The sequence below is a fragment of the Heterocephalus glaber genome, unplaced genomic scaffold (assembly GCF_053883595.1).
Source record: "Heterocephalus glaber isolate CG9 unplaced genomic scaffold, H.glaber_assembly_v1.0 deba00000594, whole genome shotgun sequence".
In the NCBI taxonomy this organism is placed as follows: domain Eukaryota; kingdom Metazoa; phylum Chordata; class Mammalia; order Rodentia; family Bathyergidae; genus Heterocephalus; species Heterocephalus glaber.
The window spans coordinates 34,350,536-34,364,923 of record NW_028258151.1 but is presented as its reverse complement, the minus strand read 5'-3'; the positions used below and the strand labels follow the sequence as shown (position 1 = coordinate 34,364,923).

Sequence of the window (14,388 nt, the reverse complement as noted above, 5' to 3'; positions counted from 1 at the left end):
GGTTGAGGTAGAATTACCCCAAGTTTGAACTACATAGTGAGACCCTGTCTCCAAAAAAAAAAAAAAACCTGGAAGATTTGAATATGATAATGTGTTAAGGAACAAATACTAAAAGTAAAACTAACCGTGCTAGTTCTTTTTGGAATTTAAATTGTTAATGGTTTAGATAAATGTTAAGAGTAAGATCTCCAAACAGTGGCAGAAAGACTGAAATTAATGATACCTTCTGAATGTAGACATTAGTAGTCCAAGACTCCCACTGGGTTCGTGGCAGAGATAAGAGTGAAGATATTAAAATAGTATTACAGGTTTGATGTAATAGGACTGAAGGAATTTGTGGATTTCACAATAATTACAGTTGTTGAAGGAATCCAACTGATAGTCTTGGAGCAATAGCAATGCATTAGATAATTTAGGGAAAAACAAAACCCTAGGGTAATGGTAGAAGTTTTCAGAGGCAAAGCTTTGTTTTGGTGGAGGGATATAATTCAAGAGCACTAGGGTTATGTTTGAGTCAGCCACATTCAGAGGCCAGTATTTTAGTCAGTTCTTAATGTGGTCTTGGGAATCAAGTGCTTCTCTTATAATAGTGACTGGAAAGAAACCTACCCTTGTCTTTGTGTACTCAGAAGAGTCCTGACGTCTGTCTGTAGTCAGTTGTTAACTATGGTTAAATATTATTAAAACTTGATCTTGCTTTGGGAGCAAGATCGTGTGAGTTCCTCTAAGAATTCTCACACTAGTCAAGGAGAAAGTGACATTGTCAGTTTCTTAGTTAAAACTAGGATACCCTAATCTGAATGGTGACTTGACTTTGACATTTAATGGAAAGAGTGGTCATGTTGAGGGAGGATAGGAAACTATGGTAAATTAACTAGAAATAGTGAATGAAGTAGAATTTTTTTTTTCTCCTACTTTCTCAGAAGTTGAGGTCTTTAAAGAAAAGAGAACTCCCTCTGGAGTGCAATAAGGATATATGACCTAGGCCGGGGATTTAGCTCAGTGGTTTCGCTGCGCAAGTGCAAAGACCCAATCCCTGGTACAAAACAAAACAAAAAAAATATATAACGTGTCATTTTATCCCGCACAGCTCAAAGAAGATGAACGGCACCCTGGACCACCCAGACCAACCGGATCTTGATGCTATCAAGATGTTTGTGGGCCAGGTTCCCAGGACCTGGTCTGAGAAGGACTTGAGAGAACTCTTCGAACAGTATGGTGCTGTCTATGAAATCAACGTCCTAAGGGATAGGAGCCAAAACCCTCCTCAGAGCAAAGGTAAGGTCTTTGGGTTTGTGACAGGGTTCAAAGAATGATCTGTCATTCCCACCAGGTGCATTCTGTCCCTTATTGCCAGGGTGCTCCTGTGGTCACATAGGGAAAAAAAAAATCTGTCCTTTTGTAGGAGTTGTATTTTCCAAACCAAACATACTTAATGGCTTAGAAATTAAACATTAAGATTACATTATAAGGATAACTTGTAAATTAGATCTGGGCAGTCTTCTGTGAGAGTTCCAGGTTCCAGAGACAGACCCATGGGAGCATCTCCATTGGTCTTGGAATGAAGTGGCAAAACTAAAATTGAAGTCAACCAGCCTCAGATGGCTTTCTTTAGGGTTTTGACTAAAGTAAGGGCCTAGAGACTGGACTGAGTTACAGAGCCCTCACGTGATGCAGTATCTGCTAGGAGGGACTTAGACAACTTTTTTTGCCATAATCTGCACAAATGAACAGGAAAGGAAAGGCTAAGCTACTTCCAGAAATAGCAGCAGAGTGGACATTCTGTAGGGGTGATAGTAGATCTGCATATACCCAGAGACATGCGCTCATCTTCCTGTGACCAATTTTAGAGCAACTTTCTGTGGAAGCTGTTCTGTGGTGCAAATGTGAGCAAGCTTGATTCTCACATTTGAAACAGCTTAGGATCTAGAAGCATGGGAATTATTTTATCTTTCTGGTGTAGTTAACCAAAAACATAAAGTACCATTGTTTTCAGAGTACTGGCTTGATTTTGTATAATCTGGTTTATTTCAGGGTGCTGTTTTGTTACATTTTACACCCGTAAAGCTGCATTAGAAGCACAGAATGCTCTTCACAACATGAAAGTCCTCCCTGGGGTAAGAAGGCTCCTAGTGAACAGAACTGTGTGGTTGTGATGCATGGGCTGTCCTTGCACGTATCAGGCACACGCTGGAAGCCGTCTTGGGGAGAGGAAGCCGCCTCAGGAATTGATGGAAAGGACAATGGAAAGAAGATAGGCTTAAAGCAAATCTCTCTGCCAAGAGCCTTGGCTTCTTGACTCACATTCTGTCTGTTGTGTTTTGTGGGGAGCATTCATGAGGCGGACATGAGTGCAGAGAATCTTCTAGGGCTTTAGTTAGGTGTCTTTCAGAGTCTTCATTTCTGGTTTGAATGCAATCCCTGTACATGAAGGTAATGTTCCTGGTTTTTCCTTTTCAGATGCATCATCCTATACAGATGAAACCTGCTGACAGCGAGAAGAACAATGGTAAGCAGACAGATGTCTTCCCCTTAGAAGATTTCTTCTTAGTTTGCTTGCTCTTTATGTTACCTGGATTCAACCATTCTGTAAGAAATCTGTCATCTGCAGGGGTTTTTTGCTTTGTTTTTTTGGGGGGGTACTGGGGATCAAATTCAGAACCTTGTGCTTTCGAGGCAGGCAAGGTGCCTCTGAGCTAAATCCCCGGCCCTATAGTTTTTTGTTTTTAATAAGTACAAAGCATCAGTGATAAAAATCAAGTGGACAAGGAAACATTATAAAACCATTCTAGAATGAACTGGAATGTCCTTGGAAAGTGTAATTTCTCATTTCTCATGGGCAGAAATGAGGGGGAGATGAACAAATCGGGAAGGAGAGTTTAGCCTCCAGAAAATCATTGCCTGAGCTCATGCTCAACAAGGACAAGGCCACAGTCAGCTCAAGCACTGCAGTCATGAAGCCCAACAGTGCAGAACAGGGCAGATCTGGAGCTGAAGGTGAGCTCAGACTTCCAGGCTTAGTGACAGGAGCTGTGAGGACATCAAAGTTGGTAGTGGGTAGAGGTCTATGATTAGCTTTGTTCCAGCCCCTCAGCTGTATCTCCCCTGATCCCAGATCTGCTCAGTCTTTCTTTAGAAGAGAATCTGGTGTAAGCCAACTTGAAAAAACTATATGAGAAGCAGAGATGTCTCCCAGGAGCACACTGACACCTGCATAGTGTGCTGTTGAAGATGTGGGTGCCCAGGGGAAAATGTGAGCAAGAGAATCCACGTGAAACTGGGTGGTAGTGGCTCTTTGAGGTTCATCTGGACAAAGCACAGAAGAACGATGTGCAACATGAGCTGAAAGTTTTTACTGTGTCACAGAAGCCAGGATGTTAATTTTGAATTCCTGGAGTTTCAGTTGGAAACAAAAATCAACTAAAGTATCATTCAAAGTAGAAGGAAAGAGAAGAAAGAATGTAGATAGTTCTCACTGAAAAGTGTCTTCTGTAGTTTTGATCACAACAAGTTTGAAAACCTCTTCTTTCATAGTATTGCTAGAAGGAGCAAACGTACTAGGTTCTAGGCAAGATGTGAAGTATTTTGCATTTAATACCTACAATTGCCCTTAGAGGCAAACCTGGCTATCTTTATTAATCATGTGAGAAAGCCAGTACACATGAGTTAAGTAAATTTGACAAGAGCCCAAAGCCTCCATATTTCATCTAAATACTTCCAATTATATGTAATTTTAAGATAGCACTTGTTACAAGAGGAGATGTGAAGTTACACAGAAAAGGGGTGTCTTAAAATCTAAAATTAGGGTATGAGGCAGACCCAGGATCCCCACCCCAGGTAGCCTGGCTCCTGACTCTACGCTGCACTGCCCTTTAGTAGCAGTGTTTAAGCATTTTGTGTTTTACTCTCTTAGCAGTGGAAGACAGGAAGCTGTTTATTGGTATGATTTCCAAGAAGTGCACTGAAAATGACATCCGAGTCATGTTCTCTTCATTTGGACAGATTGAAGAGTGCCGGATATTGCGGGGACCTGATGGCCTGAGCCGAGGTGGTACATTTCTAGCTTTAAAGATGATTGTCTTCAGTGTAGTTTGTTTAATTGGACCGCTGGAAATCCGATCTCTAGCCACACCTCCCCACCCCACCCTGCCTCAATACCCCTGTCATGGTGAGGTAGTTGGGCCTGTGGCTTCCTGCTAGACACCAGCTTCTGACCACTGATGTTCTGGGAGTCTGTCACCCGCCATGCTGAGAGTCACACTTGGTAGGGAGCACACAGGTGAAAGGGAAAATCACTTATCTTGAGAGTGCAGGCACTTGACCGTGAGAGTCCAGCAGCTTACCTGATAATGAATTGCCTTAAGTCTTAGCCACTCTATTTTAAGGTGAGAGCCCAATGCTTTCTTTAAAAGTAACATACTAAGGGCCGGGGATTTAGCTCAGTGGTTCCGGCGCCTGCCTCGAAAGTGCAAGTCCCGAGTTTGATCCCTGGTACCAAAAAATTAAATTAAATTAACATACTAAGCCAGGGATTTAGCTCAGTGGTGCCGCTGCCTGCCTCACGAGTACAAGGACCCGAGTTTGATCCCTGATACCAAAAAGAAACTTTGGGCTGGGGATTTAGCTCAGTAGTTCCAGCGCCTGCCTTGCAAGCACAAGGTCCTGAGTTTGATCTCCGGCACCAAAACAAATAAATAAATAAAATAAAATTAACATACCGGACCTCAGTGTAGTAGTGTGTGCCTGTGGTCTCATCTCTTCGGTGTCATGTATTAAAATGTTTTCTGTGTGCTTAGAGAGGATCATAATCCCAGGTGGAAGCATTTCTTCCTCCCTCCCATTTTCTTTTCTTTTTTGTAAAGGAATGTGAGGATATGATTCCTTCTTCCTCCCTCAAGCACTTTCTGTCCTTGTGTGGTTTCCTGGTTTTTCATTCTAGTACTTATTACCCTGCTGTGACATGCCTATCCCCTCTGCCAGCTCATCAGCCCCTGAGACTGGGGACCACATGGGTGCCATTGACATGGTAGTGGCATGAAATAGTTGCTCAAATCAGTGTGTGTCAGATAAACCATATTTTCCCAAAAATAAGACCAGGTCTTATATTAATTTTTGTTCCAAAAGATCCAATGGGGCTTATTTTTGGGGGATGTCTTTTTTTTTTTCCCTCATGTAGAACAATCCATATTTATTTATGTACAGAAGTCTACATTTATTTAAATACAGTCATATCTTCTGGAACATCATAACTCTCTAAACCCTGAATTCTGTCCTGAATGTTTTGCAACTCCATTTCCTATAGAACCAGTAGCCCTAGTCTCTCCTGTGTTGCCATAGAACTCTCCTTAAATGATTTCTTGTCCACGTAGCCTGCTTGTAGGGCTCTGGGAACACAGCTGTCGGTGATTTTACCCCATGAATTCTTCACTCAAGTCATGACCTCTTGCAGGTTGGGCTGTACAATGTTTCCATTAAATCTAGTGTTAATTGAAGACTTAGGAGACAGGAGTGGCAACAAAAATGATGACAGTTAAGAATAATGGGCCACACAAAAACAAAAAAATTACAGGCACCAAAATTCGGAAAACATTTATTTCACATAATTTCATTAAGTATGTCCGTTATAACACATGATGATTGAGTTATGAGGATTTCTATTAGACACAGTGACATCTGTCCATTATCGAGTGCACATGCTATTCAGGTGTTGTATCTGTACTCTGGTCATTTGGCAATAAGTCTTGGTTGAGTTCATCTATTTAAATAGGCTTTCACCTCTTGCCCAAAGGCACCCCCTTGGGTATTTACAAATACTTAGATCATTTATTTAAAATATTAATGTCAATATTTATATTTAATGTTATATTAGTAATATTTTATAATTGAACATGTCCGTCATGTGTTGCAGTGGTTATACCAAGTGCATCTGGCTGCTGGTGATCAATTTGCGGGGGGAAGATAGGGTCTCACTGTGTAGCTCAGGCGAGTCTTGAACTCACTAGGAAGCCCAGGTGAGCCTCGAACTTGCAGTGATCTTCCTCCCTCTGAGCTAAATCCGCTCCCTCAGCCTCCCAAGTGTTGGAATTAGAGGCGTGCACCACCACACCCAGCCATGGCTGACATCTTAATGGGGCTTATTTTGGGGGTAAAGCTTCTATTATAAGCATCCTGAAAAATCATGCTAGGACTTATTTTCCATTAGGTCTTATTTGGGAGAAATACAGTACAAGCAAATGAATGGATCTTCTCTTACCAGGTTGTGCATTTGTGACTTTTACAACAAGAGCCATGGCACAGACAGCTATCAAGGCAATGCACCAAGCACAGACCATGGAGGTAGGGAGCGCACAGGTGAAAGGGGAAATCACTTATCTTGAGAGTGCAGACAGTTGGCCATGAGAGTCCAGCAGCTTACCTAATAATGAATTGCCTTAAGCCTTGCCTGTCTATCTTAAGGTGAGAAACCCAATTCTTTCTTTAAAATTAACATACTGGACCTCAGTGTAGTACTGTTTGCCTGTGGTCCCATCTCTTCAGGAGACTGAGGCACAAGTGTCATTTGTCCTCACTCCCAGGAGTTTGAAGCCACCCTGGGTAACATAGGCAGACACCACCTCAAAAAATAAATCCATAAATAAATAAAACTAACATACTGGTGGGCTGGGGATTTAGCTCAGTGGCACAGCACCTGCCTCACAAGCGCAAGGTCCTGAGTTTGATCCCCAGTAACAACAACAACAGAAAATTAACATACTGGAAATAGTTGCTACTTTTTTTCTTATTTTTTTGGTACAGGGATCGAACCTGGGACCTTGTGCTTGCGAGGCAGGCACTGGAACCACTAAGCTAAATCCCTGACCCTAGTTGCTACTTTAAATTGTCTTTTGTCACATGTTTATCAGGAGGAGGGACCTTTGCCAATGTGTGAAATCAAAATATGGCTGCATGTTATCAAAAAGAGATTTCTGGGCCAGGGATTTAGCTCAGTGGTTCCGGCTCCTGCCTTGCAAGTGCAGAGTCCCAAGTTCGATCCCTGGTACCAAAAAAAAGAGATTCTTTTCTTTACCCCAAAGGAAGGATTTGATCCCTTAGTTTTGGTTTCTGCTAGGGCTGCTCATCCCCCATGGTGGTGAAGTTTGCTGATACGCAGAAGGACAAAGAGCAGAAGAGAATGGCCCAGCAGCTCCAGCAGCAGATGCAGCAGATCAGCGCGGCATCCGTGTGGGGGAACCTTGCTGGGCTGAACACTCTCGGACCGCAGTACTTAGCAGTGAGTCTTCGTGCTGTGCTTTCTGCGGGCTGTGCAAGCTCCCAGCTGTTTCTTCCTCTCCTGTCCCTCGCTGACAGACACAGTGGCATTTACAGCTTCTCAAATGCAGAGATCCTGTGCAAAGATTCAGGCACTGTGGTGTCCTTAAAGTCACGTTTGTCTGTCTGCCTTCCTCACTCTCCTGTCCTGTTTCTTCAGCTCTGTCTTAGGGTTTTGCTACATTTTTAAAGTGAAATCTTGATTATTTCATTTAAAGATTCAAAAATGCCTCATATTTCCCTGACTCCGAGAGATAAATCCCTGAGGGGATCTTAACTACCAAGCATCATTCTCCATGTCTCTTTCACCAGAGGCAAAGTGCAGCATCAAGATCCAGCATAAGATGTTAAAACTATCTGTTTTGTTTCATTTGCTTTTTGAGACAGGGTCTCACTATATAGTTCAGACTGGCCTGGAACTCACTACATAGCCCACGCTGGCCTCAAACTTGCCTCACGAGTGCTAGGATTACAGGTGTTCGCCACCATGCCGGACAAAGCTCTTCTCCTTTAGGTAGGAGATGGAGGTGCCACGTCCAGTGTGCACAGTCCACCAGTTGGGACTGAACACTTTGCCTGAGGTATTTAAGAAGACACAAGTGATGACATATGGATGCTGTTGGACTCTGTATGTGATGATACATCATCGTTCATTATGAGACTCTTTGGACATGTGGATTCGAACCACCTGAGTGCTAATGGACTAGGGCAGTGGTTCTTTGTGGGGTTGTGGACCCCTTTAGAAGTAAGAAAGAGCAGTGACATGGTAGCACATGTCTGTAATCCCAGCTACTTGGAAGGCCAAAGCAGGAGGATTGTGAGTTTGCGGTCACCCTGGGTAATGTAGTGAGACCCTGCCCAAAAGAAAAATGGAGAAGAAAACACAGAATTGGTAAAAAGTATTTGCATTGTTTTCATTCATTGTCCTTCTGACGGTTAGCTTGAAACCTGCCTGTGACCTCTGCCCTAGAGGGATTCAGGACCCACATCATATGTCTATAGCAATGGGAATGGGGTTTAATAAGGATCTGGTAGAAGACTGGTTTTCCATAAGGAACAGCAGTTGAGTGTGAATGGAGCAAAGGTTTTCATTAAGTTAATTGGGTGAAGGCTGTGACTTGCCAAGTCACAGAGTAAGGTTAGAGAGTCCCTAAGCTCATGGACAGACCTGATTTTACTCATGACAGGGACAGTCACCAAAAGAGAACATATGCCAGAGCTGGTGTGGACTGAGCTGTCCATCATTTCGTCATCTGAAGCAATGAAGACCAGTTTAGGGGAAAGGAGATAAATAGAGCTAGATAGATGGGGTGCTTGGGAACAGCTGATGAGTCATGAGTGCATTGTGACTTGTCAGAGGTAACACCAAGAAGTACTGTGAAATGGTCAGGTGTGACATTTAAAATAACTGTGTGGAGTAGAATCTGGGTATCCAGATGGGCACTGTTTGCAGAATAAGATGTGTTGGCCTAAGTAAGGAGAACTTGGGAGAGGGACTACAAATGTAGTTGTCCGTACACTGGCACTGATGGCAGTCGACTGTGTGCTGTGTGAGTTCAGCTTGTGCCCGTACTGTGCACTGCACGGGGACTGGGCAGCTCAGTATCCGTTGAACATGCTCTCTTCTGGCCTTGTGCTTTTGCTGTGTTGTTCTGTCCTGCGCTGTCACAGGGCTTATGCTTTTGTTGTGTCAGCTTGGGGTCTTGTCTTGGACTTTTCCTCTCTGGGGGCCTCTGCACTTTCGCTTTGCTGTGCTGTAGAGTTATACCAGATGCAGAACCAGCCCTCACTCTCACTCTTGTTCTGTTTTTTGGTGTAATGTCTAGCTTTATTTGCAGCTCCTTCAGCAGACTGCCTCCTCTGGGAACCTCAACACCCTGAGCAGCCTCCACCCGATGGGAGGTAAGTTTCTGCCGCCGCCTCAGAGGAGCAGCAGTGCCCAGGCCAGCAGACCCAGGTGCCAGCAGACTGAGAGTCTTGCAGTGTTTGTGCAAAACTGAACGAACAAACAAAAACAAACGCTCAGATGACCATCCCAGGGCTCAACTGTCTTGTCTCTGTAAGGTAGATCTGTTGCTAATTGGTGTCACATTGCTCCGAGGGGTGCTTCTGCCCGCCACCCTCCTAAGTCACTGTTCAGGAAGAAGATGGAAAAGAACTGTTAACACATAGGAGTTAACAGAGGTCATTCTGATGAGTAGGAAGTACAGGAGCTCTCCAGCCAAGGATGGCCCCATGCAGGTAGCTTCTCCACTAGGACCCAGGCAATGAGCGCACTCTGTGTCTCACACGTGCCGTTTCACAGGCCCTGTGTCTGGATTTACAGTGACCTGGGTCCATAGACAGTCCTAGCCAGGGGCCCACAGGTTGGTGGAGGTGAGAGAGCCCGTGCCTGCGTCTCCTGCACTAGGAAGTGAGGCACTTCATTTGAGAAAAGTGGGGTCTTCAGAGAACTTTGTTTTGCAGCGTGAAAATTTATAATAGTGGTTCACTTTGTCCTGGGGAGTTTAGTTTGTTATGGTTCGGGAAAGTTGCTAGATTGTGGTGGATGTGGTGTTTTTTTGTGGTTTGTTTGTTTTGTTTTTTGTTTTTTTGGTATCGGGGATCAAACTCTGGACCTTGCGCTTCGAGGCAGGAGGTGAAACCACTGAGCTAAATCCCTGGCCCGATGCGGTGTCCTTATTCTCACTTCTTAGCCCACTGCTGGCCCACAGTCTGCCTTTCTATTGCAGCGTCCATGGCACAATTTAGAGTTCTTCCTCCTCTGAACTGTGTTGTCTAGGTTCTGTTTGCAAGTTTTTCCCTAAATATTTTCCGCTCTTCCTTTGATGTTTAACCTCCTATTCAAGCACTGGTGTCTTTATTTTTTGTGGTATTGCTGTTCTCATCTGTACTGTCTCCTGTCGTTCCTCCTGGGTCTTGGCGGGGGCTCTTCTGCATTTTCTGCTTCTTTCCCTTCATTGCACAGAGCAAATCCCTGGAAAGTTGGAGTAAAGGGCTTGGACACAGTCCGATTCTGCACCTTAGCTTCAGGCATTGTTCCCTGGGGTTCCTGGCCTGCAGTATGGCACAGACAGGCTCCTGCTTTGATTTCCTAACTGCTCACCCCATTACTAATGCTTACCTGAGGTGTGATGCTATCTCATCTGCTAACTCTTCTCTGAGAAATGATTTCCGATTTCTTTTCATTGATTGATTAATTAGTTTTGTGGATTAAACCCAGGACCTTCACCCTGAGCTACATCCCCAGCCCTTATTTTTTTTTTTAAGAGTAGGAAAAATTTATTGAGAGAAAGACAGCTTCTGTCTAAGAGAGATGAGAGATAGAAGGGGACCAGAAAATGGGTTGCCCCCGCCCCTTACTTCATTTTTGAAACAGGATCTCACTAAGTTGCCCAGGCTGACCTTTACCTGAAATCCTCCTTCCTCAGCCTCCCAGAGTGCTGTGATTATAGGCATGTGCCACCATGCCCAGTGATATCTATCATTTTTGGAGCCCTGTGATACTGCTCGTAAGGCTCATTTAGAACAGTTGCTTCTGCTGCCATCTCTGGAGTGGGTATTGACCACCCTTACCTACTGGCTGACTCTTGGTTTGGCTGTTGCAGGGCTCAATGCGATGCAGTTACAGAATTTGGCTGCACTGGCTGCTGCAGCTAGCGCAGCTCAAAACACACCCAGTGGTACCAATGCTCTCACTACATCCAGCAGTCCCCTCAGCGTCCTTACCAGTTCAGGTAAGTGTGGGACAGGCGGCTCCTCTCTGTGTCACGTTGTGAGGCAGGGCTGTGTTGTCTGGACAGGAACTAAAGCCTATATCCAGAGGGGTTGGGTTACCAACTGCAAGCTTTCAAATGTCATCCCTGACTTATGAGAAATCTCTTTTTTTTAATTATTTTTTTTTAGAAATCTCTTAATTTTTACTTTGTTACAATCATCACTGGTCCATCCTACAAGGACAGTTACTAGAGTAGACCTGTTTCCAGATGGAATCCCTGGCTAGAATCACTCTTAGGCATCAGTTCCTGTAACAGGAGAGGACAAGTGATACCTTGGTGGTTGATTTTTTTTTTTTTAATTTTAAATTCTATTTTATTAGTACATGTTTGGCATACATAATTATTACATTTATCATGGGGGTTTTGTACATTTACATGGCACATCTTAATTCTTTTTCCCTTTCCTCCCTGCTCGCTCCATCTCTTGTGCCCCTTCCCATTTGAAAAAGATATCCCTTCTTCCTATTATCTTTTATTTTGCTCTTAAAGGAAAACCATGCAATACTTAAATTTGTGTATTTGGTTTACTTCACTTAATACTGTGGTCTCAAGGTGCATCCATTTAGCTACAAATGCCTGGAGTTTATCCTTCTTTATGGCAGGGTAGTGCTCCACTGTATATAAACACTGCATTTTCCTTATCCATTCATCTGTTGATGGACATATAGGCTGTTTCCAAGGTTCAGCTATTATAGATGCCCTGAACGTAACTCCTGGATTTCTAATAGCAGGGTCCTCACCCAGCTCCAGCAGCAGTAACTCTGTCAACCCCATAGCCTCACTTGGAGCCCTGCAGACACTCGCTGGAGCAACGGCTGGCCTCAACGTCGGCTCTTTGGCAGGTAAGGGGAGGCCCTGGTTGTCACCAGACCATTCCTTGTATAAGTAGCATATCTTGGCCCACCCAGGTAGTGCTGCCATTAGAGTAATTACAGTGGTCCAGAAAAGTTAGAAATGCTAATGGGATTTCAAGTCAGTCCTGAGTCAGTCCCACTCTTCCCTTCCTTCAGAGAAGTAGCAGTGATAGAAAACCTTGGAAGGTTACTAGGGAGCTGAGAACATGGGCAAAGTGCTGATGAAAACACTGCTTAGTACAGTGCTTAGCCTGGTGCTTAGTACGTAACGTAGGGTACACACAGTGAATGTTTGTTGATTGTGGACTGAACCCACATCTTATTGGTCACATGTACCCGTTTTAGTCCTAAGTCCTATAACTCATATTTTACCTTATCCCACCTGTGTGTGAGAATGGGGCAGAATAGCCAAAGGAGGGGATGGAGCCAGGTGTGAGTGGTGTCGGTTCTTCCACCCTTTGGAGGGAGGTGACGGGGAGAGCAATACCTGCGGGTGGCATTTTCTTCTAAAGTCTGAAACTGACCAGGTTGAAGCTGAGAGGTGAAGGGTGAACTGTGGGGGATGCCTCTCAGTATATTCATCTTTAGGGCTGGGGATTTAGCTCAGTGGTTCCGCCACCTGCCTCGAAACCCCAAGGACCCGAGTTCGATCTCCGGTACCAAAAAAAAAAGATAGGCTGGTATACTCATCTTTGGTGTTAGTGGAGTCATTAATCCCGCTCTTCCTCAACCAAGGGATGGCTGCTTTAAATGGTGGCCTTGGCAGCAGTGGCCTTTCAAATGGCACCGGTAGCACCATGGAAGCCCTCACCCAGGCCTACTCTGGTATCCAGCAATACGCTGCGGCTGCACTCCCCACCCTGTACAACCAGAATCTGTTGACACAGCAGAGTATTGGTGCTGCTGGAAGCCAAAAGGAAGGTGAGTGCCAGGGAGCCAGGGGTTGGGGGAAGGGGGTGGTGGCTGTCAATCCTGTACCTGAGCTGGGAGGCAGGAAAGGCTGGGGGACCCTTTGAGAGGTACTCAGAGCTGTGTTGGGAGTAGACAAAGCCCTGGAAAGGGCGATGCTTTTAGACTGTGCGAAGGGCCAGTTTTTACACTGGCCATGCTGTGTCTGCCGTTATTAGACAGTAACCTGTTTTGTCAGGAACCCTTCTCTAGGTTATAGAGCTGCCAGGGGAATTTCTGTGATATTTTCCTCACCTTCTGACCAGTACCTGTCCTCATTGAGGAGAAAGAGGTGATGAGACAGAAAGAGAGCCAGTGGGTTGGTAGAGTGGGAAATAGGTCCTTTGACATAAGTGGAATTAAATTCAGGAGAAGCTTTCTAGACAAGGCCTGGCAGTGGTTTGTAGGAATAGAAAGACCTGTGGACGCCTGTGCAGTTAGATTTTACTGGTTTTCTATCACCTTGTGAGGTTTAAGCGCTAATGTAGGAAAGAGACAAATACCTTCTAGTCCCTCCTCGCCTGCCTGAGAATGCATGCTTCCCTGCCCTGGAGATGTGTCACTGGGGGCATCTCTCCTGAACCAACATTTGATTGAATTGGGTTGGATTTTTAAATTTTTTTAAATTTTATTTCATTTTGTTTCCGGTTTTTTGAGACAGGGTCTTCTTGCTGTGTAGGTCAGGCTGGGTTGGAACTGACTATGTAGCCCAGCCTGCCTGCTTTAGCCTCCCAAGGGCTGGGATTACAGGTGTCCCTGCTTCTGGCCCAGCAGCCCACCCTCTGGCCAGTAGAACCCTGACATCCTTGGAGCCTGGCTCGGCACAGTGGGCGCCATGTATGACGGTGATTGCTCCTTGGTCCCCTGCCTTGCACTTGGAGAATTTCTTTCCTTCCCTCAGAGATGCTGTGTGTTGACTGACAGTTTGCATGTAGGTGGGGATGAAAGGCCGTCAGCACAGGGTGGTGAGCATGCTGGCTCTGACATTTTCCGTCCATGAATATTTTGAAGGTCCAGAGGGAGCCAACCTGTTCATCTACCACCTCCCCCAGGAGTTCGGAGATCAGGACCTGCTGCAGATGTTTGTGCCCTTTGGGAATGTTGTGTCTGCCAAGGTTTTTATAGATAAGCAGACAAACCTGAGCAAGTGTTTCGGTATGTTGACTTCTCTTCTGGTGTTGGGTTCGATGAAGTAGTTTACTCCTGAGAGAAGAAGCAAGGGACTTGCTGTTGCCCATAGTAGAACCAGCTGGGGTTGGGATTGGGCTGTTGTTCAGCTCAGCCTTGGGCAGCTCAAGTGACCTTTTCCTGAGCCTCAGATTTTTCACGTCTGGAGAGGAGATGATGATGTCTGCCCACAGCTCTGCTCTGGAAGGAAAAATAATGTATGAAACATGTCTTGCAAAAAAAAAAAAAAGTGCTAGGTAGCCAGCAGGTGGTACTGTTAGGGATTAATATATTTCTCATATTTCCAAAGTTTTGTCCCTGAGAAAAATTGG

The 14,388-nt window shown here is 44.8% G+C and overlaps 1 protein-coding gene across 45 annotated transcripts in view; it reads left to right on the top strand.

Annotated features, from left to right (window-relative positions):
• Celf1 (CUGBP Elav-like family member 1) overlaps window positions 1–14,388 on the top strand; it is an 81,785-nt gene that overhangs the window by 61,334 nt on the left and 6,063 nt on the right. For 24 of the 45 annotated variants that reach the window (XM_021264191.2, XM_021264179.2, XM_087205095.1 and 21 more), the window contains 11 exons: window positions 1,091–1,278; window positions 2,035–2,117; window positions 2,461–2,509; window positions 3,914–4,048; window positions 6,257–6,336; window positions 7,109–7,270; window positions 9,135–9,210; window positions 10,917–11,045; window positions 11,816–11,929; window positions 12,677–12,862; window positions 13,901–14,044. In XM_021264191.2, the coding sequence (XP_021119850.1) occupies window positions 1,101–1,278; window positions 2,035–2,117; window positions 2,461–2,509; window positions 3,914–4,048; window positions 6,257–6,336; window positions 7,109–7,270; window positions 9,135–9,210; window positions 10,917–11,045; window positions 11,816–11,929; window positions 12,677–12,862; window positions 13,901–14,044 (1,336 nt within the window). In that variant the 5' untranslated portion in view covers window positions 1,091–1,100. The remainder of the gene's footprint in view (window positions 1–1,090; window positions 1,279–2,034; window positions 2,118–2,460; window positions 2,510–3,913; window positions 4,049–6,256; window positions 6,337–7,108; window positions 7,271–9,134; window positions 9,211–10,916; window positions 11,046–11,815; window positions 11,930–12,676; window positions 12,863–13,900; window positions 14,045–14,388) is intronic. The other 21 variants (XM_087205104.1, XM_087205100.1, XM_087205098.1 and 18 more) reach the window with 9 other exon arrangements.